The sequence below is a fragment of the Lagenorhynchus albirostris genome, chromosome 1 (genome assembly GCF_949774975.1).
Source record: "Lagenorhynchus albirostris chromosome 1, mLagAlb1.1, whole genome shotgun sequence".
Lineage (NCBI taxonomy): Eukaryota > Metazoa > Chordata > Mammalia > Artiodactyla > Delphinidae > Lagenorhynchus > Lagenorhynchus albirostris.
This window is the reverse complement of record NC_083095.1, coordinates 93,292,711-93,319,985: the sequence shown is the minus strand read 5'-3', so window position 1 is coordinate 93,319,985 and position 27,275 is coordinate 93,292,711. Positions and strand designations below refer to the sequence as shown.

Genomic DNA, 27,275 nt, shown 5'->3' with positions numbered 1-27,275 from the left:
GCACTGCTTTATGCTCCAGAAACCCTTGGTCGCAAATCACAAAAATCCAATGGTCTTTTCTCAGGGCATATCTTTCCTTGACTCAAATTCTCCCCATGGACTTAGATACTTGGCTCTACAGGCATGGTGTATTGCACCATACAAGCTAGAGTCAAGCTGGTTTTAAATGCTCGTTCTTTACCTTACTGTGAGTCTACAAAGTCAGTCTACCAAATGAAGCTCAACTGGCTACCCTGGAATTTGAGGGGAATAAACGAGATAACAAATAGAGAAGAGCTGGCACACAGTTCAACAGGTGCTCAGTAAGTGCGGATTTCCTCTTTTTCCTTTACCTCTCTCCTTCTTTGTCCTCAGTACTGTTTTTCTATATTCTCTTCCAATGATCGTATTCACGCCCATGGCTTTAATTATTACCCTTATGTGGGTAATTTCTAATTTCCATCACCAATTCTGACACTTTTTTCAGAGTACCAAAACTTAGGTTCTAAATCTGTTTGAAAATTCCACCTTGATGTTCTGGCATGATCTTAAACTCAACATGTATAAAATAGAGTTTAAATAAAATCTTTCTCCAAATCATTTAGTTCACGCTATCACCATAACCTCCATCACTCAGACTCAAAATATCAATCATCCTAACTCCTTCCTCCTTTCCCATCACATCCAATTGAACATCAGTAAAAATTTTATATGACATTTTAATAGCTTACGAAGTGTTATAAACAAAACAAAAATGTACGTTTTATCAAACTCCCCTGAGCCCCAGGTGGGAAAAATGATATTAAGGCAAGTTAGGAGATATGCCCAGGTCATTAGCTAGAGAGTGGTTAGTCTAGATGAAAAACCAGTTAAGTCCTGAACTTGGGACTCCTCACTCCAATTGCTGTGCTCTTTCACCATCTCATACTGCCTCAAGTTTTGCAGCATTTTTTTGCATCTGTCTCTCCTCTCCTTCACCACTGCCAACCTCAGAATTCAAGCCTGCCTTATCTTTCACATCCGTAACGCTTGGCTCAGTAAGGTAATAGTTGGTAGTCTGTATCCAGCATGGGATATTTTTTCTAACTTGTTAACTTCAGCAAAAATTTTAAAACCATGAAATATATAATACATATACTGAAAAGTCATCCACCTCAAAACTGACAGCTCAATGAATCACAAAGTGAACATCTATGCAGCCCCCACTCACGTCAAGAAACAGAACGCTGCTAGCACTGCAGAAGCACCCCTACATACCCTCCCAAGCATTACTCCCCCACCCAAAGCTAATCATTTCCTTTCTTTTCTTCATAGATTTTACTACCTAAACCTGTATCCCTAAATCTAGTTTGGTTTCATGTGTTTTCTTGAACTGTGAATTTTCCAAAATGGCTATACCAATATACATTCCCACCAACAGTGTACAGTTTCATTTGTTCCAATACTTGACATTTTGTTTTCCATTTTAGCCATTATTGTGGGTGTGCCACAGTATCTCATTGTGATGTCAATTTGCATTTCCCTAATGATTACAGAAGTCGAGCACCTTTACATGTTTATTGGCCATTTAGATATCCTCTTTTGTGAAGTGACTTTAAATCTTACCAATTTTTCTGTTGGGTTGTCTCTATTTTTTACTGATTTGTGGGAGTCTATAAATTCTGAATGGCAGCAAAACAGACATATTTCTATTGTAGAAATGAATGCATTTGTTGGATGCTATTAGAATACCACTAACTCCTCTTACTCTGCAGAACCCCAAATTCACTAATGACCCTCTGGGAGGTAATGCAGTCAACTTTGCGCATTCTCTCTAAACCAATGTAGAGTTATTGTGCCATGGAATCTGCTAGATACTTGGAATATAATGTCAAAAAAAGTGATTAGGGACAACAGCTTTGAAAAGAGACTTGTATTGGAATCCTGTCTCTAACATTTACCAGCTTGGTGACTTTACGCAAGTTATTTAAACTGTTTTAGCCTCAGTATCCTCTTTGGAAAAATGGGGCTAATAATACCTATTTTAAGAGTTGTTATGAGGGTTAAATGAGACAATAATATGTAACAGGTTTTGCATAGTGGCTGGCAAATAGGAACATTTAATAAGTGGTAACCATTATAAGTTTGGTTATTTCCATGTAGCCTGCCATTTCGGTATAGTGGGAGAAACTGAGTAGATGTCCATTCCCCTCTTAGCCATTATAGTTCTCACTATAAAGTTAAAAAAAAAAAAAGGCACTGGATTTAGATTAGTCTTCTGGGAACTTGGTCCTTCTGACTCCCTTCATCAGAGTGTCTCTAGAGCAGTGCTTCAAATAATCTGTGGTGGGCTTCCCTGGTGGCGCAGTGGTTGAGAGTCCGCCTGCCGATGCAGGGGACATGGGTTCGTGCCCCGGTCCAGGAAGATCCCACATGCCGCGGAGCGGCTGGGCCCGTGAGCCATGGCCGCTGAGCCTGCGCTCCGCAACGGGAGAGGCCATAACAGTGGGAGGCCCGTGTACCGCAAAAACAAAAACAAAAGCAAAAATAATATGTGGTGAAAGATCATAGACACTTCTATAAAATATAAAAATAAATTAACTAGAGAAGGGAAATAAAACAAAGGCATATACAAGATACAACAATACAAGCCCCCAATTTTTATTAGAACCATAAACATAAAATTAGTGTAACACTAATTGCTATAAAAGTTTCTAAATTCTTACTCTCGATTTCTGTAAATGCCTTGGACCAATAACAAAGGGTTTACAGATCGGCGGTGGCCCGTGGCCCATACTTTCGGTAGCACTGCTCTAGCGCACTGACAAAAATCAGACTTCTGAATTTGAAGGGCTGAGGTAGGTCCTAGAATGTGGAGACTCTACTGAAGGGTTAGTCTTGGACCTGAGTCATCAGTTGGTCGCCTACTGGACTTTTTCTAGCCTTAAGCACAACGCTGTGTCACTCCTTAGCTTAAAAACGACCCACTGTTCCCTCCGTCTTAAAGGGTAAGATCCCAATCCTTTAACATGGCATCAAAGGCCTTCCAGGCTGGTTCCACACAACTTTTTTGGTCTGATTTTCCACTATTCTTTATTCTAGTAGACCTGCACTGTCCAATATAGTAGCAACTAGCCACAAGTGGCCATGGAGCAGTTGAAATGTGGCTAATTTAGTAAGTAAAATTTTAATCTTAACTTTAATTTAAAATAAAAAATCTTATACATAATTCAATTACTGTAAAACTTTTGAAATATGTTTGGAATGATTCGAGTATGTGAATCTACTTTTTCAGCTGTAAATTTTATGAAATCAATTATTGTGATATGCTATAAATGTAAAAAACCACCAGATTTTGAACACTTACTTGGTAATGAGAAAAAGAATGCAAAATATTTAATACTTTTAAATACTGATCACATATGAAATGATACTATTTTGGATATATCGGGTCAAATAAGATTTTTTAAATTTCTTTTTGTTTTCTTTAACTTTTTTAATGTGGCTACTGTAAAATTACATATGTGGCTTGTGTTATATTTATATTGGACAGTGTTGGCCTAGACAATCATGCCCCAAACCTAGGAATCACTCGATTTTTCCCTTTCCCTGTTTGATTCATTAGCAATATAGGTCGGGTCTAATCACAAAATATATCTTCAATGCATCCACTTTATCTCTACTGTTACTATCCATGTTACTCCATACCTTAAAACCCTTCAGTGGCTTCTAGAGCTCTGAAACTTACCAAGGCTGCAGACTTCATCTTCTGCCGTTCCTTTCTTTGCTCTCTAGACTTTAGCCACATTGCCTTTCTTGCTTTCTCACCAAAGATTTTGCCTTACTATTCCCTTTGGTCTTGAACACTGCCCTCAACTTATTCCCATTCAGGTCTTAGCTCAAAGAATACCTTCTCAGAGAGGCCACTTTTTTTTCTGGCTGTGCCACACGGCTTGCCAGATCTCAGTTCCCCAACCAGGGACTGAACCTGGGTCACAGCAGTGAAAGCCCAGAATCCTAACCACTAGGCCACCAGGAAACTCCCAGAGAGGCCATTTCTGAACAATCTTCAAAATTATGCCTGCTCTCTCTTCCCAGAGAAATGCTTCATCCAAATACCCTTTTATTCTCTTCATAAAGGATATTATATGATATTACCTTTCCTCTTCTTTTATAAAACTTGTTTATAGTCTGTTCCCTCCACGGAAACAGGAGCTGGAACCTTGTTGGTCTTGTTCCTGCTTAATCTGTTCTAATGTGTAGAACAGTGCCAGTGACAGTTGCTCTCGAGACAACTTACATGAAAGAATACCTAAGTGCCTACTGGACATACAATCTCAGTGAAGACATCCTCCTAAATGCTCCCTCAACACACTTGGGAGTCATCTTTGACATCTTTTCAGTCATTCCGTATCCAGTCAACCAAATCACCAAGCTCTCAACATCTTTGGTCATATTCTTCACTCCTGTTTGCCACTATCTCAGTCCAAGTCATTACTCTCTCATAGATTGCTGTTTTCTCCAAACTGTTTTCTTTGCCTCTGACTTTTGCATGACAGTGATCTGTCTAAAATACAAATCCAATCTGATTATGCTTCTACTTAAAATCTTTCAATGCCATCCTCTTAGCTCTCAAAAGCTAATTTCTGCAAATGGCATTCAAGGCCTTTATGACTAGACCTCTTCAGACACATCTTTAGGCATTCCTGAAAAAGCATTATCTTCTTTGCCCAACAATTTCTCCAGAGTTTTCCTTTTAACCTTTGCATTTGTTGCTTCACCTGTCTGGAAGGTTCTTCCCTGACTCCCTTATTAAAGCTGATTGCTTCTCCAGTCCCATTCCATGCCTCCCTGACAGGTAAGTAAGGGATTCCTCCTATAAAAAATTTCACAGCATTCAGCAGTTTACCCTCATTATACTACTGATGATGCCTACTTGTCTGCATTCTACAGCATAAGATTAATGAGGGCAAGGATTCTACAACAACCATTAGCTGAATGTTTACTCAGATAAACTCAATGTTAAAGAGAAGCATGTGACTATCGAAAGAAGCACTGAAAATATTAAATTGAAAGAAAAATAGAATACAGGCTCCTATGCCATTCACTTTGTTTCTATTTTAGGCACAACGCTTTAATAAGTTACACAAAGACTTTACAAATCTCTACATCAATAACACAAAAGGGTAAGTGGAGAAAGACTGTTTATCTGAGGCCACCCAGAATCTGTAGACAACATGTTATTTCATTTGTTTGTAAACTCTTCTAGATTAAAATCTTGGCGCTCTCTCACATATTCCCAATTCCTAAATATAGGAAGCCAAAAATTGTACGGTTAGAAGGTTGGAAAAGTCATTCCCAGGCTCATCTGTTAAAAACATTACCAGTGTGATGGGTATTTTAGCAAAATCATCACAAGTAATTTAAACTCCTAAGACTCTTACTTTGTAAATCACCATCCACAAATAAACTTTTGCTGCTTTCTTAATAAAATACAACACAACAAAAATCTTGACATTCCAGCCACGGAAAAACAAGACTTCTACCTCTGAGGTGACAGTAATCCAAGGGAATTCGGCGAGCAGTTACGAAAGGTCTACGAAGTATAAGGCATCAAAAGAATGTTTAAGAAAAAAAAAAAAGGCGGGGGTGGCTACAGGAATATGTACGTTTTCGTCACGAACTTGACTTGCTCAGTTTAGGTGAAGTGGAGAAATAACATCCGTAGTTCCTCCCCTTGTACCTCAACAGCGACTCCTGTCCCAGTCAGCCTAGTGGAATCTAGGGCGGCTTCAAGTTAAATCCTAGCTTTTTCACTGCCCTTCCGTCTCCCAGGACTCTGCTAGATGTCTCAGCTTAACCTGAAAGGAGTCAGGATTCCCCATCTCTCAGCTTTCATGCCGAAGACATAACGTTAGCACACGCACTTCAGCCTCCCACTACTAGCCCCGCAGAAAGTGGCGGGAAGGCTAGGTGGCCGGCCTGCAGCCCCGCCGCGCACATGGCCGGCCGCAGCTCCTACCCCCGTGCCGCGCAGGCGCCGGGCGAGCCGGGACTTGCGGTCGCCGACAACGGATCATTCCGCCGCTTTCTTTGTGTGGCTCAAGTTCTAGAGATGGCATATTTTCCTCCCCTTTGTTAAAAAGAAAAACCAGGCCGTCTCGCCCCCTTCCTCCCGCCGGAATGGGATCGGGGAGTGGGTGGGAGAGGGATCTGCTGACCAGGGCAGGGGCGGAAAGGCTCAGAAGAGGGGCTGACGAGGGCCGGGTACGGGAGGGATGCTGGGAGCTTTGACTCACTCGCACACCATGTGTCCCTCCGCGCGCAGCACGGGGGACTTTTCGGTGGGGATTTTGGGCGCCGACCAGACGCGGCATTTTCGGAAAATAGCGCCTTGTGCAGCTGAAGCGCTTTGTGTTTAGCTGGGCCGCGTCAGCCCGGCCGGGTACGAGGCGCCTCGGGTCCCCGAACCACCTCCTGCTGCTCCCCGGCCGCCGCTCCCGAAGCTTTTCCAGGTCAGTGCGGGTCTGTGTAGGGCCCTGTTACCACCGGATGTGGAAGTTGATCTCTTCGCTGGTAAAAAATAATTCCACTTCCCCCGGAACCCAGATCATCCCCGCGATTTCCTGTTTATTGCATTAAGGCGCCGGGTTTCCGGGGCTCTTGGCCCCGCTTATTCCGCGGGGGTCGGCGGGGTCGGCCTGGGCCCCCGCTCCGCCCGCGCCGCCGGCGCGCTTTGTCCGTTCGCACCCCGCTTCTGGGAGGGGCGGGCAGACATGGTGGCGGCCGCCGCCCCCTCCTCGGCCCTGGCGAGCTGCGGCCTCCCCGCGGCTCATAGCCCGGCCGGTCCCGAGCGGCCGCCCCGGGGCGGAATGGGGTCGGGTCGGGGCTTTGGGGGCTCTGCGGGAGGCGGGCGAGGGAGGGAGGGAGACAGGCAGGCAGGCGCGGCACGGCCTTGGCGCCCGCCGCCCCGGGAGCCGCCGCTCTCTTTGTCTGGGCGGCCTGATCGCACCGCCTGGCTCGCCGGAGCGGGGAAGGGACGGCGGGGGCGGCCGGCTTCGGGTGAGCTGTGCTGCTGGGCCCGCGGGGCCGGGTGGCGCACGGGCCGCGGCGGGAGCGGCCAGCCCGGACAGGGTTAACGGGAGCGCCCGGCCGGTCCTGCGCTGGGCCGCGCCGTCGACTGCCTCAGCCTTGGGGACTCGAGTCTCTGAGGGGACGAAGCCAGCCGCTCAGGATGCTGGGGCACTTCTGTTCTTGGGACTTAGCCGCCGGGATCTGCGGGTGCAGGGCCTCGGGGAAGAAGTTGGGAATTTTGCCAGGTCATTTCTGCCTGGGCACAGTTAATCAGTGTGTATTTAGTGTGTTTCGTTGAAACTCTCCTACCGTGTTGAACCAGCGTGCCTAGCCTCAAGAGTGCATCGTGAAAACTGAAACCAAAGGAACGATATAGGCCTGCTTTGTGTGTGTTTTCCCACTTGAAGCCTGTTTTCAGTACACAGACTGTTGCTTTAAAGCTGATTGGACTCTGGCGAACAGACATCTGTTCAAAGGAGGGGCAGAGACCACAGTACTTCTGAAGGGGGCTTGGTAATATGGAAATATTATTAAGTGCTGTCTCTGGACACTGATTTGCTGTCTCGATTCAGGCAAGTTACTTTCTGAAGTAGTTTTTATTTGGAAAATGGTTTGATGTAGTGAGTAAATGATCCTTGTACAGTAGTTTGCCATCCCAGAATTAAAGAAGCACCATAGTTTATTATGCAGAAGTTCGTGGTCAAAAGTTCTTTTTGCAGATATTTATCTCACACATAGACCCAGCCAGCTTACTTTAAATTTCTTCTCATTGACTTGTAACCATCGACCTTGACACTTCCACTTTCAGGCTCAAATTTTGAATTTAAGGAAACTAAAGACGGCTTTATCTTTTTTCTTTTCTCTCTTTTGAAGTATTTATTTTTCCAAAAATAACAAAAGAAAAATCCATTGCATGTTCACATCAGTGACCTTTTAGGCAAGAGTGACATTGTTTTGCATTTCTGCAAGTCTTTAATGTCAGGTTTAACAGAGATAGCTAGATTCTTAAACCTACTTCTGCATTCAGTGTGATGTGGTGTCACACCATGTAACCACTGGAAAACACTGTATGCTCATGCCTTTTTTAAAAAACTAAAAAATGTGTCGTTTCTATCGTCTCACAAGTCAAATCAGGATGTTATTATACAAGACACACTTTAAAAATATGGATAAGAAGGTTGATTCCTGTGCTTTTTTCTTGGACTCCAACTTTTTTTCAGTTTGGGATTTAGAACATTTGAAAAAATTTTAAGTGATTAAACTTAATTTTTAATTCCACAACTTATTTTTAATGATGTACACAAGTAAACCATGAATTCCGTGTTAGATTTGCTTGTGAAAACTTGTATGTAAATGTAATTTTTGAAGATAGGACACTTTCAAAGCAATATAGGAGTGCCAGATTTAAAAGGAATCCTGCAGTGAAACCTTTGGTGAAACAGTGCTTTTGTATTGTAGTGTGTATACAAACTTAGAGTTAACTGTCTGTAACTTAGAGTTCGAATTATCTATCTCTTTGAATCAATCTGGGTTTTCTAGGTTGGGGGGCAATTAAATTGTAGATGTGTGAAAATTTAAGGCCATACTTACTTTGGTTTAATGGTTTTGAAATGAAGCTAAATTCACTTCTAGTTGTTTTGTGAACTTTAGTCTGATTCTGTCAGTCTGTAGTTCTGTTCCATCAACAGGAAGCATCTGGTCATTCTTCATGTAATTGTTAGAAAATGCCAGGTATATTTTTGATGTTTGCTATTCAAAGAAAATAAATAGATTGGATCTTGGTTTGTCCCCCCTACCCTCAACTCTAAGATATATTTATAATGGGCCTCATTGTCCATAGAATGGACTTTTTTTTTGGCTCTTGAGTACCTCAAGTTAGAAATAGTAACAAGTAAAGCAAACAAATCGTTAGGGATTCAGAAGTCATTGCAAGAAATTTTGACTCATGAATTAATTTTGAGGGTGCAGTGCCCTTTTGCAAGTAGCTTGAGTGTGGATGGGCTCCATCTCTTCTCTGCAATTGCTAAAAAACAAACTGAAACAAAACCTTAGCGTTCAGGGCAACTTAGTTTTCTAATGAATCATTTCTTTGGTTCCAGAGCTTTCCAACTAGTAATCATATGTTTCTACAGCACTAACGTGTCTACCTTGGGACAACGATAATTAGTATTATACTTTTTCTGAAGATGTTTGTTCCATCATGCTCTCTAGAAGGTCAATTTATTAGTATTAGTGCCTATGTGTTACCTCATAATGTTGACAACAGTGCTCTGCACAGAGGAGATGCTTTGGTGCAGTCAACTGTCATTTCAGTCGTTGGTGGGCTAGTGCACTTTTATTTGGGCTGAGTATGTCCATAATGTAAGTGTAGAGGCTTAAGCATGAAGTGATTTCTCCACTGAAGGTAAATGCACATGCAGGGCCATTGATCTAGATTTCTAGAAATAGAAATCTAAACTCTTAGCCCGAGTTCTCTTACCTTTTAATGGGAATGATTATAAAGGTTGGCAGTTAGGGCCCAAGATGCTAATGCACAAATAGTGTGGAAAAGACTTGATCATTTTAACTGTACATTTAATAAGAATCAACACTTATAATTTTTTTAAAAGTAAATGTCATTTTGAAGTTGGTAGAACAGCATATAGAAAGAGCAAGGTGTTAGCCCCACTTTACTTTTTACTAGTTGTGTTATACCTGGGGTATTATGTCAGATTTTCAGGTAGCATATGATATATCATATTGTAAGTGGGACCTTGCATCAATCAGTTCTCAAACTTTGTATCAGAATCACCTGGAGAGCTAATTAAAAAAAACCATGAGGCCCAAGCTTAAGTAAGATAGGAACTGGGCCACTCTGTTTTTCTCACATTCCTTAGGTGACAGACAATCAGGTTTAAAAACCACTGAACTATAGAGCATAGCCAGAGAATTCGGATCATGGGGGAAATGGAAAGGAGGAAAAGTTGAAAAACTGTGATGTTTGGCCCAAAAAAAAGGAGCTCATCTAAGAAATGATAGTAGTATTTAAATATTTGGAGGTCTGTCACACAGAAAAATCAGGTTTGATTTGACTAGAAAGAAGTAGGATCAAGGGGTAGAAGTTAGAAGGAGGCAGATTTCAGCATTCTTCCAAGAAAAATTTCCTCAAAACAGTAAAAATATAATGTGTTGTTTTGGGTGGCAGGCTGTCCCCTCCCACTGACAGTGTTAAAGTTAGGGATTCAAGGGTAGAGAAAATGATGTGCTGAATGAGGATTTGGGCCAGGTTTCGTTAAGTTCCCTACAAACTGAGATTTTATGAAATCCGTCTAGGTTTGCATGTACAAAAGTGGAAGAGCAAAAGCTAATTGAAACAAGCTGGTTAGCTTAACTGGATCATAGTTTTCATTTTCTTGGATAAAGAGAAATGAGTATTAAGTGAGAGAGCTATTTGATGAAGGTTTTAAACCCAGCTGTGATTTGGCAGATTCAAAGCCTGAAAAATAGGCATACCTTCTGATGTGGAAATTCCTATTTAAATGAATTTATTTTGGGGTAGTAAAGATATGCCAATAAATTGGTAGCTGTTTACATACCAATTGCAGCATTGTTGATAATAAAAGCTGTATATTGACACATTTGACCCTCCTCCCCACATTAATAATGTAGTAGGTTATATTATCCCCCATTTTTCAGAAGAGAAAACTGAGGCATAGAGAAATTAGGTAGCTTGCCCAAGGTAGCAGAGTTAGTAATGTAGAGACTTGATTCCAAACAGTTTGACTCCCAGAGCCGGTGACTCAATGCTGTGGAATTATAAACAACTTAAATATTTCACAGTGATTGTTAGGGTACATCCCTAAAGTGGGGTACTGCCTAGCCATTAAAATGATGGTTAGAAGAATAAAAACTTGAAATTATGTCTTGGTGTATGTTAAGTGAAAAAAAGTAAATTTAAAAACATGATTTTATTTTGATTAAATAACATACATTGACATCTGGAAGGAAATGTGCCAAACTGTTAAGTGGTTATTTTTGAGTGTAAATTTATAGGTGATTATTTTCTTTTTACTTATACAAATTTTCTTACTTCTACAATGAATATGTATTATTGTGTATTGCTTGTGATTAAAAAGATATTAAGGTGTTATATTTCAATAAAAAATTAAAAATATTAGCATAAGCTGAGGAGTTTGGATTTTATACTGTGCAGTTTATGCAAGTTGACTAAGGAATCGCACATAAATGAGAATTTGTAAGTGCATGAAGTGTTCTGTATTTAATGAACACATGAAGTGTTTGAATCTTTACCATTCTAAAAGTAATACATTAATTGAATAGAGAAAAATATCACTGACTCCTACCACCCTACTATAATCAGTTCTATATTTTGTTAATGTTTTCTTCACCTTAAGTGTAATATTTTAAATGTTGTATTCATCCCAGCTTAGTCACTCTCTGGCTCTGTGACTTGCTTAATCTCTCTGTGCCGCACTTTCCTCCTTTGTAAAATTTGAATAATTATAATAACTACCTCATGGTGCTTGGAAGGATTAAATGAGTTACGGCATATAAAGTGATCAGAACAGTGTCTGACACATGGTTAATAGCTCAGTAAATGTTAGCAATTATTGTAGGATCATAGTCAACTAAAACCCTGTGGTCTAATAGGTTTTGGAATTAAGAATTTTTTGGATATAGCTAAGGTAGCGTTATGTAACCTTTCAACAGTCCAGTGCAGTAGCCTTCTTCAAACAAGTTACTATTTCTGCAGCAAAATGTATGAATGTTTACAGTAAATGGGGTAAATAAAGACTATAAATAGCTTCATGTCAGTTTCGGTAAGGTTTCACTGCCAAATGCATTATTTTGGGTTTCAGAGCTGTTTTTTGGTTTTGGAATTGCAGTTAAGGAACCTGTGGAATTTACTCAATTTTGAGTCCTATTTTATTTTAATATTAAAACATTTTTAATATTAAAGCATGTCTAGGAGGTCTAAGATCAAGGTGCTGGCATCATTGGGCTCTGGTGAGGACCCTCTTCCGGGTTGCAGACTTTTCTCTTGTATCCTCACATGGTAGAAGGGGCAAAGGGACTTCTCTCAGGTCTTTTTATGAGAACATTAATCTCATTCGTGATCTGCCCTCGAGACTTAATCACCTTCCAAAGGCCTCACTTCCAATACCATCACTTTGGGCATTAGGAGTTCAACATAAAATTGAGGGGTGGGGAGACACAAATATTCAGACCATAGCATACAGTATGGTAAGTGAATGATCTAAAAAATTTCTTACATCCTAACTGGCTCGTGTGAACTCTGATCTTTGCGATTACTCCACCTATGTTCCTTTATCTATTTTTTTTCCATAGGGACCCTCAATTTCTCTCCCTTAGCTTATTCCTGTGTGCATTATATATAGCCTGAACTTGCATCAGTCACTTTTTCATATTTTACTGGGCTCCTGTTGTCAAATTTTCCTACCCATCTATTTCCTCTGTTCTTCCTCATAGGTCACAGTGTATTTGTGGAGGAAGGTGGGTAATTATGAAAATTTTTGGCCACTATAAATTTATGCTGGACAGATCCAATGGACGCTTGCTACTTGGCAATCATTTTATTAATCTAATATTTTGCTTTTGTCTCATATATCTTCCTCTCTTTCAGAAGGTGCCATTGACTTCTACTTAATTGAAAAAGAAAATAGAATACAAGCTTGCATTTTTTTTGTTTTGTTTTCACCATGATAAATCTCTATTCTTTCACCTTATTTTGTAAACTGAATGGAAGAGGAATCTTGCTGCTATACTTAACTTTTCCTCTGATCACTTCGATGGTTATCTCCAGGGGTTTTTCCTCCTTACCTTCAAGTATATACAGACTTCCATATTTGGGGAGAAAAAAATAAACTTTGATTAACTATTGCTACTGTTCTTTCTAGCTATCTTCCTCATTTCTCTTTTTTATTTCAAAAATTTTAAGATCTTAGTTAAAATTTCTGCCCTTAGCTCTTGCTGCCCTCAGCCCTTTTACTACTTCTTCCCTAACTTACTGCAGTTTTGTAATTACATTACATGTGAATGTGACGTATTCAGACTGCTGCTTCAAAGGACATCCTTTTTTCCAATGGTATTGGCTTCATCCTGATTTTATTCAGTTAGTGTATATGTGTTACTGTTGACTTCCACCTAGGCTTCTTAACTTTCTTTCCTTGCTTTTCGTGTTAGTGTGCATCCTGATTTTCTGGCTACTACGTTTATTTTTTTTCTTTTGGTTGTTGTTTCATGATCCTCTTAACCACGGTCGTTATTCTTCTCAGTACTTAGCCCTCTGCTCACCTCTCTTTGTCTCTTCTCCATGGATGTTTTATATGTTTATATGTTCATCAGTGTGTACTCTCCAGGTTTGTATCTCCAGTGGTTTACTGAATACTTCCGTTGAGAGGCTCAAGGAATTTCCTTCACTTTTTGATTTATTATTACCCACTTTCCACCTACTCTGTTTTTCTTTGCTTTATCATCATACTTAAATCTTTTTTTTGCTTAATTAATTTATTTTATTTATTTTTGGCGGCATTGGGTCTTCGTTGCTGCGCATGGGCTTTCTCTAGTTGCAGCAAGCAGGGGCTACTCTTTGTTGCGGTGCACGGGCTTCTCATTGCAGTGGCTTCTCTTGTTGCGGAGCATGGGCTCCTGAGCGCAGGCTCAGTAGTTGTGATGCGCAGCCTTAGTTGCTCTGCGACATGTGGGATCTTTCCGGACCAGGGATCGAACCTGTGTCCCCTGCGTTGGCAGACGGATTCTTAACCACTGCGCCACCAGGGAAGTCCCCATGCTTAAATCTTAAAGTTGTCTGTGATACATGTTTCTCCTTTATTTTGTATATCCATCAGTCAGCATGATTCTTTAGATTTCTCTCCTGGATCTCTGTTTTTGGGATTCTGCATTGCCTGTTACTTGCCGTTTCTAACTTTAGAGTCACCTTCCTCCAATCCATCCTTCATATGGCTGCCAGAATAATTTTCCTAAAAATTTTTTTGAACCCATTGCTGCTAAACCTAAGCAGTCTGAAGAGAGAACATGTACTGTTGACCTTTGCACTCTGCATTGTGCCAAGCAAAGTGAATTGAACTTGTGCTGAATAAATGTTTGAATGGATCACCGTTTGCTCAAAACATAGAACGACTCCCAATTGTCTGCAGGATAAAGTCCAAACTCTACTTTCTGGCTTTCAGATCTTTTCATATTACAGTCTGCTTCTTCAGCCTTATTCTTTACTCCTTAACATTACCAAGGTAGTATTTCCTCTCTGTACTACACCATGCTTAGGCATAACTCTATGTGCTCTTCCTTTTCCTTGCTTGTCAAAACCTATTCGGCTTAACAGTGCTCTGTGCCAGGCACTGTTCTAATCTCTAGTGTTACAGTAATGAACAACACAGAAGACAAAGTCTGTTTTCTTGACGCTGTCATTCAGGGTGGGGGGAGAGAGGGCACAGTAAACAAATGTCAGGTGGTAATGAGTGCAATGAAGAGTAAAACTGGATAAGGGGATAGAATGGTGGGAAGTGGCTCCTATTTTAGGTGGTCAGAGAAAGCTTCTCTCTTTGGGTATCCTGAAATGAGGGAGTAAATCATGCAGTTATCCAAGTAAAGTGCTTTCTAGTCAGAGGAAACAACGTCTCCAAGATCCTAAGCTGGGAACATGTTTGGCTTGTTTGAATAGTTACTAAGACCTGTGTGGCTAGAGCAGAATAAATAAGGGGAAGTGATAGATGAGATTAGAGAGGTAGTAGGGAGCCAGATGATGCTTCAGATGGTTAAGTCTTTCACTGAAGAAGCCTTCCTGACTATATACTTTTGTTTGTTAATTTAAAGCTTCTCCAAACCCATTTAGCAACTATGGAAGTAGCTTCCAAATTATTTTTTATTGTGACCCATGGTAAGAAGTGTATTTAACATTGTTAGCATACAAATGTATTGTTGTTTGTGTATTGTGTGTATGTGTGCACATGCGTATGGCTGGAAAAAATTCATGAAACATGACTTTACTATATTTGATATATGCTGATATTTTTTAAAGTGTTGGTTTTAACCCATTAAAATTATTTCATAGTCTGCTAATGGGTTATGACCACAGTTTGAAAAACACTGATGTGTGGTACATACCCACTTAAAAAAAAAAACAAACCAGGGCTTCCCTGGTGGCGCAGTGGTTGAGAGTCCGCCTGCCAATGCAGGGAACACGGGTTCATGCCCCGGTCCGGGAAGATCCCACATGCCGCGGAGCGGCTGGGCCCATGAGCCATGGCCGCTGAGCCTGCATGTCTAGAGCCTGTGCCCCGCAACGGGAGAGGCCACAACAGTGAGAGGCCCGCGTACCGCAAAAAAAAAAAAAAATGACATGAGGGCAGTTTGGTATCTATCAGAATTACAGTTGTATTTACCTTTGTCTCAGCAACCCTACTTAAGGGAATTTATCCTACAGTTATATGAAGTGAAATGATGCATCTACAAACATTAATTGCAGTGTTGTTTATAATAGCAATAATGTCCACCTGTAATAAACAGGCATATCCACACAATAGCATACTAAGCAGCTATACAGAAAATGAGGAAGCTCTCTATGAACTAATAGGAAAAGATCTTCAGGATGTGTTAAGTAAGAAAAGCAAGTGCAGAACAGTGTATATAGTAATGCAATCTTTTGGTAACTATAGAAATACTGGAAGGATACCCAAGAAACTAGTAAAGGTGAATAATTGTGGCTGGGAGGAAGATGGGAATAGCATAAATACTTTCATTGAGACTTTTCAATGTATACATTTCTGTGTTTTGGATTTTTGAACTGTTGAAAAAACAGAAAAGGAGAAGTGAAGTAGCCTGTGTAGGACTTGATCAACTGTATGTAGAGACATGAGAGAGAGGAAGGAGTTGAGGATACCTCCTGGATTTCTAATTTGGGAGGTAAACGTGGTGGTATTGTCATCAGGGATACAAGAGGAAGACTAGGTTTTGACATGTGCATGAGAAGTTCTGGTCGTGCCAATTGACGAATGCTTACTCCTTTTCTGTTGTGTGTATGTGTGTGTATATAATTTATGTGCTTTAGATATGGTACTAGAGGTTAAACATGAATAGTAAACAGTCATAAATAAACAGTTTTTATGCTTAGATTACAGACATATTCTTTTTTTTTTGAGAACAGCTTTGTAATGATGTCATAATTTTACAGTCAAATAGGGACATTGGTGTGCACAGATACTGATAGAATGTAGATAGAAGGATGTATGTCTGACAAATACATAGCTTATATGGGAAGTAGGAATTTATTAGCATGGGTCCAAATTAATTACATCTTTTGATGCCTGAAATTCAAAGAAATAAAAATGGCTTTTGAATAACAAAGTGATCTTTAAGGTATTTGAGATTATATTATAATATTTAAAACAATATTAAAGCTGAGTTAAGGAACTTTATAGGAGGTCATAAAAGTATTTTTTTTTATATGGTACATTGGGGAGTAACTGTGTAAGACAAAGAGGTTTTAACCTAATGAAGGAAAGGAATCATGAAATGCATGGATGTTGCCTAAAACAAGCTCTTGCTGTATAATTTTGGGTTTAAACTTTATTTGAATGAGTTATAGTTCAGAATCTGATTTTAGAGGCCCTAATTTATCCATATGAGTTTTGATTTCTATTTGGCTAGAGTGAAAAAAATAAAAGGGGAGCACAGATAAAGTACATACATGCCAGGACTTGCAAATGAATTAGTAGTTCTTTTCTGGGTTTATGTTAACAGGGATTTGGGTGTGGAGTAGCAACAAAAAAGAGCTGTTAAGTAATTCCTGCTTGAGATTTAAAATTTTAACCATTTTATATCTGATGAAAAGATGTTGAACTGGCAATAGTTTTAAAAATGCTTTAAAATTTACAAATAATGTTACATAGGATCATGTAACAATTGGAGATGGCCTTGTTCTTTTGTTTTTGTTTAAAAAAAATTTTTTTTTTGACTGCGCTGCGTGGCATGTGGGATCTTAGTTCCCCGACCAGGGATCGAACCCATGCCCCCTGTAGTGGAAGCGTGGAGTCTTAACCACTGGACAGCCAGGAAAGTCCCTGGAGATGTTCTTATTTGAGTGAGGGTGAAACTGTTTTGTAGCCTCCAACCTGTACTTACTCCTTCACCCTATGGTTTTCTCAGTACTGCAGTCCTCTGGAGCTTTTGGGAAATGCTGAATTGGGCTTGGCTACAGTTTTGGCTTGGATCAACTCATATATATCTTATATATCTTTGATATGTCCAGTTGAGTGGACGGTGATGGAAAGGATGGTGATAGCACAGTGTATAGAAATTAACTTTAATTCAAGAAGGATTTAGTTAGTGGTTCTCAGTTGGAGTGATTTTGCAATATCAAGAAACATTTTTTTGATGTCATAAAATGGGGAGGGGGTTGCTACTGGTATCTAAGGGTAGAGACCAGAGATGCTGCTAAATGTGGAGAATGCCTTGTTAGTTGAATACCCACTATGTATGTAGCACTGCTCTAAAGTAGTTATGGGTGCAGATGACACTAAAAGAAAGTTTTGTCTCTCCCCATAAGAACTTAAACCTAGCTAAAGCATCTCAAACTTAACAAGTCTGTGGCCAAACTCTTTAACACATGACCCACCCTATCCCACTTCGCCATCTTTATTTCAGTAAATAATCCCACTTTTCATCAAGTTGTTCAGACTAAGAACTTAGTTATTATCTTTGACTCCTCTTTTTTTTGTGTGCATTGACATCTGATACATCAGGAAGACCTGTTAACTCTACTTTGAAATATACCTTGAATCTGGGTAATGGTGGGATAGATTACTTAAACCAGTTCTCTTTTTGGAAACAACTGAAAAGGCTGGATAAGATATATAAAGCACTACCTTAAGAGCTTTGAAGAACTGGGGAGATAGTGGAATCTGGTAAGTCAAATTCTGGAAGAAAGCCTAAACCAAGAGAGGTTAGCAGAATACCTAGAGAACTAAAGCCACTTTTGCCTTGAGTATGTTTGCTGATACCAGGAAATTTAGGTTTCTCTTTATCAGCCTTGTGGGATGAGATGGACAGAAATCAAGACTCAGAGCCTACCCACATGTGGACAGGTAAAGTCTTTTAAGAGATCCTTCCTTGTTAGGCTTGAACTCCATATGTCTACACCTGAGAGGGAAGGATGAACCAGAACTAACTCCTGATCCCCTTTCATTGCCTACCTCCCAGTCAAATATGAAGGGACTTCAGGGCAGGTTGTCCTGGTACTGAGCAGAACAGGAGAAAAAAAAGGAAACAAAACTCTCTACAAAACTGTGATCACAGCCTAGCTATGTAAGTCACGACTTAATTTAGATTGGTCCCTGACTGGTATTATCCCTCAGGTGTTTGGCAGAAGCAAATGCAAATGTTCCTTTAAGGAATGCTCCTTCATCTTATGCCTCCCCACAATTAATTTTTGAAGGACAATGACCAGCACATAGTCAAAGATAACCAAGCATACAAGGAGACAAGGAAACGTGGGCAAGAACCAGTGGAAGCAATAGCAGAAAAAGATTGTCATAGGCATCATATATTAGTATTAGAATTAGAAGATACATGATAAAGCAACCATGATTACTGTGTTTATAGAAATAAATAACAAACTTGAAGGCAGGAAACAGGAAAAAAAGGTTGCGTTGTGGATTTGAAAAAAACAACCAAATACAACTGCTGGAAATAAAAAATAGAGTAACTGAATTAAAACTTAATGATATAATTTGCAGCAGATTACACACATCAGGAAAATTACTGAACTGGAATATAGATCAGACAGCATTATCCAGGATGTAGGTTAAAGACAAAACGATGGAAAATATAGATGACAGGGTAAGAGATATGGAGGATAGAGTAAGAAAGCCTTAATTGGAATTCCAGAAGAAGAGGAGAGAGAAAATAGGACATTTAAAGAGGTGATTGCTGATGTTTTCCAGAAACAATGAAAGATTCCAAACCAGGGTTCAAGAATCCCAATGAATCCTAATTAGGATGGAAATAATTCCACACCTAGACACAGCATAATGAAATTGCAGAAAATCAGTCCCATAAAAATCTAAAAGTAGCTGGAGGAAAAGAAGATAACCATCAAAGTAGCAAGAATTAGGCTAACAGATGACTTCTCAACAACAAAGAAATCAAAAGATAGTGAAATGATGTCTGCAATATGAAATGAAAAAAAACTCTGCCAACCTAGAATTTTATACCCAGTGAAAATATCATTGAAGAATGACAGTGAAATAAAGATATTTTAAACTAAAACAGATTGTTACCAACATTTATTAAAGATAATTTAAGGGCTTCCCTGGTGGTGCAGTGGTTGAGAGTCCGCCTGCCGATGCAGGGGACACGGGTTCGTGCCCTGGTCCAGGAGGATCCCACATGCCGCGGAGCGGCTGGGCCCGTGAGCCATGGCCACTGGGGCTGTGCGTCCGGAGCCTGTGCTCCGCAACGGGAGGGAGAGGCCACAACAGTGAGAGGCCTGCCTACCGCAAAATAAATAAATAAATAATTTAAACCAGCACCATTCAATAGAAGTTTCTGTGATGATAGGAATATTCTTTGTGCTGTTCAATATTGTAGTTATAAGTTACATAGGACTATTGAGCACTTGAAATGTGGTTATTGTGATTGAGGAACTGAATTTTTTGTTTTGTTTTGTTTTGTTTTTTGCGGTACGCGGGCCTCTCACTGTTGTGGCCTCTCCTGTTGCGGAGCACAGGCTCCGGATGCGCAGGCTCAGTGGCCATGGCCCACGGGCCCAGCTGCTCCGCAGCATGTGGGATCTTCCCAGACCGGGGCGCGAACCCGTGTCCCCTGCATTAGCAGGCGGACTCTCAACCACTGCGTCACCAGGGAAGCCCGGAACTGAATGTTTTATTAATTTAAATTTAAATGGTCACGTGCACCATATTAGTGCAGTTCTAAAGGATATACATCAGGCAGAATGAATCTCATATGGGAGGAATAAAATGTATGAAGGGCTGAAAAGTAAAGAAAGTGATGTATATTTAGAAAATGAAAATGAATATGGACTGCATAAAACAGTAAAAAATATCTAATGGATTAAAAAACAAGGTAATAGGAGAAGGGGGATAAGTGGGGTTTTAGGGTCCTTATCTAGTAGGAGGGTAAATTTAAAAAAAAAAACTGTGTGGAAAACTTTAAATATATAAAAGGAAAGGAAAGAGTATAATGAACCCCACATTCATTACCTATCTTCAACAGTGATCAGCTCATGACTAATCTGGTTTCATATATTGATATATCCCCCAATTATTCTAAAACAAATTCCAAGTATCACATCATTTAATCTGTAAATATATTGTTTTTAATCTCTAAAAAGATATAAACTTAAACTGCAGTATCATTATCAGATCCAGAAAAACAGTCAACATAATTTCTTAATATCAGTACATATTTAAGCAGTGATCATATTTCCCCAGTAATGTCCAAAATGATTTCTTTAACTTATTTTTTTAGGGCGGTTTTAGGTTCACAGCAAAATTGAGGGGAAAGTACAGAGATTTCCCATATACCATCTTTCCCCATATATGCATAACCTCCCCCATTGTCAGTATCCCCTACCAGAGTGGTACATTTGTTACAATTGGTGAACCTACATTGACACATCATGATCACCCAAAGCCCATAGTTTACATTATGATTCATTCTTGGTGTTGTACATTCTATGGGTTTGAACAAATGTATAATGAGAAGTATCCATCATTATGGTCTCATACAAGTATTTTTTCACTGCCCTAAAAAAATGACTTTTAAAAATGTACATTTAGTTTCTTCAAATTGAATCCAGAGTCCACACATGGCATTTGGTTGATGTGTTGCTTGGGTTTTCTAAACTCTATAGGCTCTTTGGGGAAGCGGGAACTAAAGATTTTGATTAACTTTAGACTTTAATGCATGGTATAATATCTAGGGAACCACTGAAAGAAGAGAGGGTATAACTTCCAAATCACTAGAGGAAATAGATAGAATGTTAAAAAAAAAATGAATCAATCCAAAAGAAGGCAAGAAAGAGAGAAAAGAAACCCAACAGGGAACAATGGAAAGCACAAAATAAGATACTAGATTTAAACCTAGATAGATAGTACTTAAAGGTAAAATGTCTAAATGATCACACAGGTATCATCCTAGCACAAGGCACCATCAGCCCAAAATATTTTCCTAACTAGTATTACTGCCTCAATTCTTGCCACCTTCTATGTATTACCCACATAATAACAAGAGTAGTTTTTAAAAACTAGATCAACCACATCACAACACATTTAAAATATTCCAACAGCTTCCTAGTAAACTCAATAAAATCCAGACGCTTTAGCAGTGCCTATAAGGCCCTACGTGAAGTGGCCCATTCATATCTCTGTGATTGCATATCCTGCTCTTCTTCTTCACTCTAGCTCAGGGCCCTTATACTTGCTGTTGCATCTCCCTGGTTCACCAGGAACAGTCAGAACTCTTAGTTCTAAGCACCAGAAACTGCCTCTGGTTAATTTCGCAGAAAAGGAATTTATCAGAGGAAGAAACTGCTACCACTACTGTCGTTGGAATCTGCTGCCACTCTTGCCATAATGGATTCTGTGTACTTCCTGCTTTTTTTATGCATTATCATCTAAGTTAAATTCCAGTATAGTTACTTCTCTGTTTGAGAGGAGATCATATGACTGTGCCCTAGCTGCATGGAAAGCTGGGAAAGTATATATCTAGCTTTAGTAATAGGTGGCCATTTCTGCCTTTCAAGACTCAAGAGGAGAATTCCCTAGATATATGAAGGTGTTCTGATGTTGAGCAGCTAAAAGAGTGACATATCCATCATGCTTTTCTCTGGAATCCTTCCTTGCTTTGCTTCTTCCCTTCATTTGTGTTTCTACTCAAATGTCACCTCCTCAAAGAGGCCTGTCCTTAGACTTTGTCTAAAATGGCAGTTCTCTGTCCCTAATCCAGTACTCTCCATTTTCTTACCCTGCCTTATATTTTCTTACCCTCTCTTAGATTTTATTCATAGCATTTATCACTACTACTACTACTACTTTTACTGATTGATTGGTTGATTTCCAGGCTCTCCTTGCAGACCACAAGCTCCATGAGGGTAGGGATTTGTCTGTCATTGTTCACCTTTCTGTTGGCAGATAGTGTATGCTTAGTAAACATTTGTGTAATGAATGAAAGGGAAATACATGAACTATGGCATAAATTGCTCAGAAAAAATGGAAAGGAAGGATTAGCTCATTTAAGGAAAGCTTATTGGGGAAGAGGAATTTTTGAAATGGGTTTTGGTTGGAGTCTAGGATTTGGAGAAAAGGGATGAAGCCATTCCAAACTGGGAAAATAGCATGAGGGGAGGCACTGCGTCTGGAATAAGGTGGGTATGTATGGGATGAGGAAAAACTGTTTAGATTCTGATGACTGTTGGGGGTTATTAAGTGGGAGGTGAGAAAACTGGATGAGGTGAATGTGTGAGGTTGAAGCAGTTGATACAGGACCTTGAATTGTAAGTTGAAGTCTTGACTTGATTGCTGGAGAGTAAACGATTGCTAGGTTTTTTTTTTTTTTAATTAAAAATAAACTGGTATTTTCACATAGCTGAGTACTATGCTACTGTAAAACAGAATGACGAAAATCTCTAAGGAGATTTTCAAGGTTATATATTAAGTAGAAAAAGGCAAAGTGCGGAACAATGTATGTACTATGCTCTTTTGGTGTTAAGAGGTGTGTGGGGGGGAGGAATAAGAATATATATACTAATTTCCTTATGTCGCAAAAAGAAAAACCGAAAAGACAAACTAGAATAGAATTGTTGCCCTGTGGTGGGGTGGGTGGGAGTGACATGAAGGAAACAGGGATGGAAGTGAGATTTCTGGGTTTACCTTTTTATTTAGTTTTGACTTTTGAAATGTGGAAATTTTTTACATATTCAAAAATTACACTAAGTCAAAGTAGATGAAAAACAATTCCTAAAATTGAGAACTTGAACAAATGAACCAATGTATATATCAAAATAGTTATTTAAATACATGAAGAAAAACAGTATCTCAAGTGACTTTTGAGCTCAACACTAAATGGCATATATGCTAAAGACAAAAAGAACTGCAAAGAAATCTTATTCATTCATTTTATTGCTAGTTGTAATATTGGTATTTAAAATTTTTTTTTTTTTTTTTTTTTTTTTGCGGTACGCGGGCCTCTCACTGTTGTGGCCTCTCCCACTGCGGAGCACAGGCTCCGGACGCGCAGGCTCAGCGGCCATGGCTCTTCCCGGACCGGGACACGAACCCGTGTCCCCTGCATCGGCAGGCGGACTCTCAACAACTGCGCCACTAGGGAAGCCCTAAAAAAATTTTTTTTATTGGAGTATAGTTGATTTACAGTGTTGTGTTAGTTTCTGCTATACAGCAAAGTGAATCAATATATGTATACATATATCCACTCTTTTTTAGATTCTTTTCCCATATAGGTCATTACAGTGTCTTGAGAAGAGTTCCCTGTGCTATACAGTAGGTCCTTATTAGTTGTCTATTTTATATATAATAGTTTGTATGTCAGTTCCCGTCTTCCAGTTTATCCCTCCCCTGCCCCCTGCTTCCCCCTGGTAACTATAAGTTTGTTTTCTACATCTGTGACTCTATTTTTGTTTTGTAAATAAGTTCATTTGTACCCTTTTTTTAGATTCTACATATAAGCGATATCATATGATATTTGTCTTTCCCTGTCTGACTTATTTCACTTAGTATGACAATCTCTAGGTCTATCCATGTTGCTGCAAATGGCATTATTTCATTCTTTTTTAATGGCTGAGTAATATTCCACTGTGTATATGTACCACATCTTCTTTATCCATTACTCCGTTGATGGACATTTAGGTTGCTTCCATGTCCTGGCTATTATAAATAGTGCTGCAGTGAACAGTGGGGTGTATGTATCATTTCAAATTATGGTTTTCTCTGGATATATGCTCAGGAATTATTGGTATTTTTATTTTGACAGCATTTTTTATGTATTGTTAGGATAAAGCCCATAAGTTTTTATGTTTATATATTAGGAGGCAGTAGAGATACTTGTGTACAATCAAAGAAGTTAAGCAAAAAACCTGACAATGTTGAACTTGAATTATAAATATCAATATGAATTCATGATTTAAAATATTTATTTCTTAATTCTATCCAAATACATATTTCTTTCTTATCTCTGTCCATTGAAAGGACCTAGAAACAGTGTGTCCCTTTGGTAGATATGAGTACTGCTCTCACTCTAATTTTGGTCTTTAAATACTTCTACTTAGAATCCAGCACTCCTCAAAGAAATGACTGATTCCAGGACTGGGGCAGGGAGCATACATAGTGAAACTGGAACATGTTTTGCCAGAAGCAAGAAAGCTTTCAAAGATAACAAAAAGCCAACCCAGAGAAGCTCTTGTTGGCCAAAACTGGGACAGGTTGAATATCGAAAAGAATAAGGAGGGCTTCCCTGGTGGCACAGTGGTTGAGAGTCTGCCTGCCGATGCAGGGGACACGAGTTCGTGCCCCGGTCCGGGAAGATCCCACATGCTGCGGAGCGGCTAGGCCCGTGAGCCATGGCCACTGAGCCTGCGCGTCCGGAGCCTGTGCTCCACAACGGGAGAGGCCACAACAGTGAGAGGCCTGCAAAACAAACAAAAAAACAAAAAAACAAAAAAGAATAAGGAGAGTATTTATTGAAACAAAAACCAAAACAAAACAAATGGAAATGGCCTTTATACCTGTTCTTTACTCTGAAAATTGGTAATTAAACATTCGAACTGCCCTTTTAGTAGAAACTATATTACAAATAATGAGGAATGCCAGGTAATAAATATAAAAGGAATTATAGATTTAGAAATCACAATTTATTACAAGCTGTTATGAAATAATTGACTTGGACCAGGATCATTAATGGATGCTAAAACCATTAGGCAAAAGGTTCATTGGGAATTGGATATTCACATGGAACCAAAGCAACTCCACAGAGTACTGGTTGGTCTCAAAGTAAGACGATAAAACTTTGGATCAGTGGAAAGATCAGGCTAATTATTAATTGTAGCATCACTAAAAATGAACCAAAAAATGTATGCTTCCTGATGTGATTCAATATCAAGTATATAGCATCATCTGAAATATTTTTGTCTAAAATTTAAAATCTGAGTTTAGTCAAACTTTTAAGACTTTCAGTTTATAAAGAAATATGGAAGATGAAAGAAATTAAGTAGTACCTTGAGGAAGCAGTTAGAAAAATCCAGAAAGTGAGATACAGATGAACTAGTCATTTAATGTCACGGGGGAGAAAAACATTGGGGTAGATGGGGGAAAGGGAAATTTACCTAGAATAAAACTAATTTAGAGATGTAACAACCAACTGCAGTGTGTGTCAGCTGTAAAGTACTTTTTTTAGAAAGGAGTAGGATGAAGCAAGATGGCCAACTTTTAATTTAGAATGTGGGTGATAGGCATATGGGTATGTGTGTTTGTGTACATACACACATATATACACATGTATGCATATACATATACTTTTCTATATTTGAAAATTTTTAGAATAAAAACTTTAAAAATGTTTTTCTGTTGATGGACACTTAAGTTGCTTGTAGTTTCTTTTTTTCTATTACAAATAATGTTTCTATAGACGTTCTTACACATGTTCCTCTCCTTGTATGCATATTGTAGAGTACACAAGGAAATAGGCTAGCTTCCTAGCAGTGGAATCCCTGGATCAAAGGGTAGATGCTTCTTCAACTTTACTAGATATCAATGAATTGTTCTTCAAAATGATTATACTGTTAAGAATTTTAGACAAAGGGATCATGAAACGTATGTCTTCTCTACTAGATGGTGAATTCTTTGAGGGTAGGTACTGTGTAGAGACCCATATAGAAATGTTTAAATTGAATGAAATTGTATTTTAGGGGGATTGCCTGGCAGCAGGATGGAGAAACTAGAGTTAGGTCAGCTAAGAGGCTACTGTGTTGTTTAAAGTATGAGGCAGTGAGTGTGTAAGACTAGAGGTAGTGGAGAGGAAGGGATGACTATGAGAGAAGTCTTGGAGAGAAAAGATCAAAGTGTATGCATTCTTATCGTTGGGCAGGATATTGATGGTTCACTCTTGTGACTTACAACATCTATCAGTTTGTTGGTTTCACTTTATAGTAAACAGGTAAGGTATGCTTTCCTGATTAATTCAAAACCATCTAATGGTCCAGGTCTAATAGAATTCTAGCCTTATCTTCATTCTCTGCTCATAATCCTTTCAAGCCTCAGTCTCTTCCTTGGGTGAATACATGTGATTTAAAAGAGACTAGTAGTTGAATGGGATAAAGGGACAGTGGGTTGCAAAGATGAAGAGAATTTAGTAGAATCTATGGATGCCTTCATCCCCAAATCAGTTTGTGAAGTCTTACAAGGGCAAAGGCTATATCCTCCTATAGTTTTTAGAGGGAAAGTCTATCCAGGAACATAACAGGGAAAATTCATCAGATGCAGTTTTTCTAAAAGAATGCCATATATATATTTCTTCTGGTTTTATTGAGATATAATTGCATACAGCATTGTAGAAATTTAAGGTATACAGCATAATGATTTGACTTATATACATCATGAAATGATTACCACAGTAAATTTAGCGAACATCCATCATCTTATATAGTTATAAAATCTTGTGATGAGAACTTTTAGGATTTATTCCTTTAAAAACTTAAAAACAGATTCAATGCAGTCCCTATCAAATTACCAATGGCATTTTTTACAGAACTACAACAAAAAATCTTAAAATTTATATGGAGACACAAAAGACCCCGAATAGCCAAAGCAGTCTTGAAGGAAAAAAACGGAGCTGGAGGAATCAGGCTCCCCAACTTCAGACAATACTACACAGCTATAGTAATCAAGACAATATGGTACTGGCACAAAAACAGAAATATAGATCAATGGAACAGGATAGAAAGCCCAGAGATAAACCCATGCATCTATGGTCAACTAGTCTATGACAAAGGAGGCAAGGATATACAATGGAGAAAAGACAGTTTCTTCAATAAGCGATGCTGGGAAAACTGGACAGCTACACATAGAAGAATGAAATTAGAACACTCCCTAACACCATACACAAAAATAAACTCAAAGTGTATTAGAGGCCTAAATGTAAGACTGGACACTATAAAACTCTTAGAGGAAAACATA

At 39.2% G+C, this 27,275-nt stretch overlaps 1 protein-coding gene across 6 annotated transcripts in view; it reads left to right on the top strand.

The window, feature by feature from the left end:
* Window positions 1-6,211: 6,211 nt before the first annotated feature.
* The window catches only part of GABPB1 (GA binding protein transcription factor subunit beta 1), a 78,516-nt gene continuing 57,452 nt past the window's right edge, over window positions 6,212-27,275 (top strand). The window contains exon 1 of one of the 6 annotated variants that reach the window (XM_060149731.1): window positions 6,212-6,473. Coding sequence is in view for 3 of the 6 variants with exons in the window: in XM_060149759.1 (XP_060005742.1) it covers window positions 6,511-6,534 (24 nt within the window). In the remaining 3 variants the exon portion in view is untranslated. Of the gene's footprint in view, window positions 6,474-6,503; window positions 6,535-27,275 lie in introns of those variants that run through there. The other 5 variants (XM_060149759.1, XM_060149724.1, XM_060149750.1 and 2 more) reach the window with 5 other exon arrangements.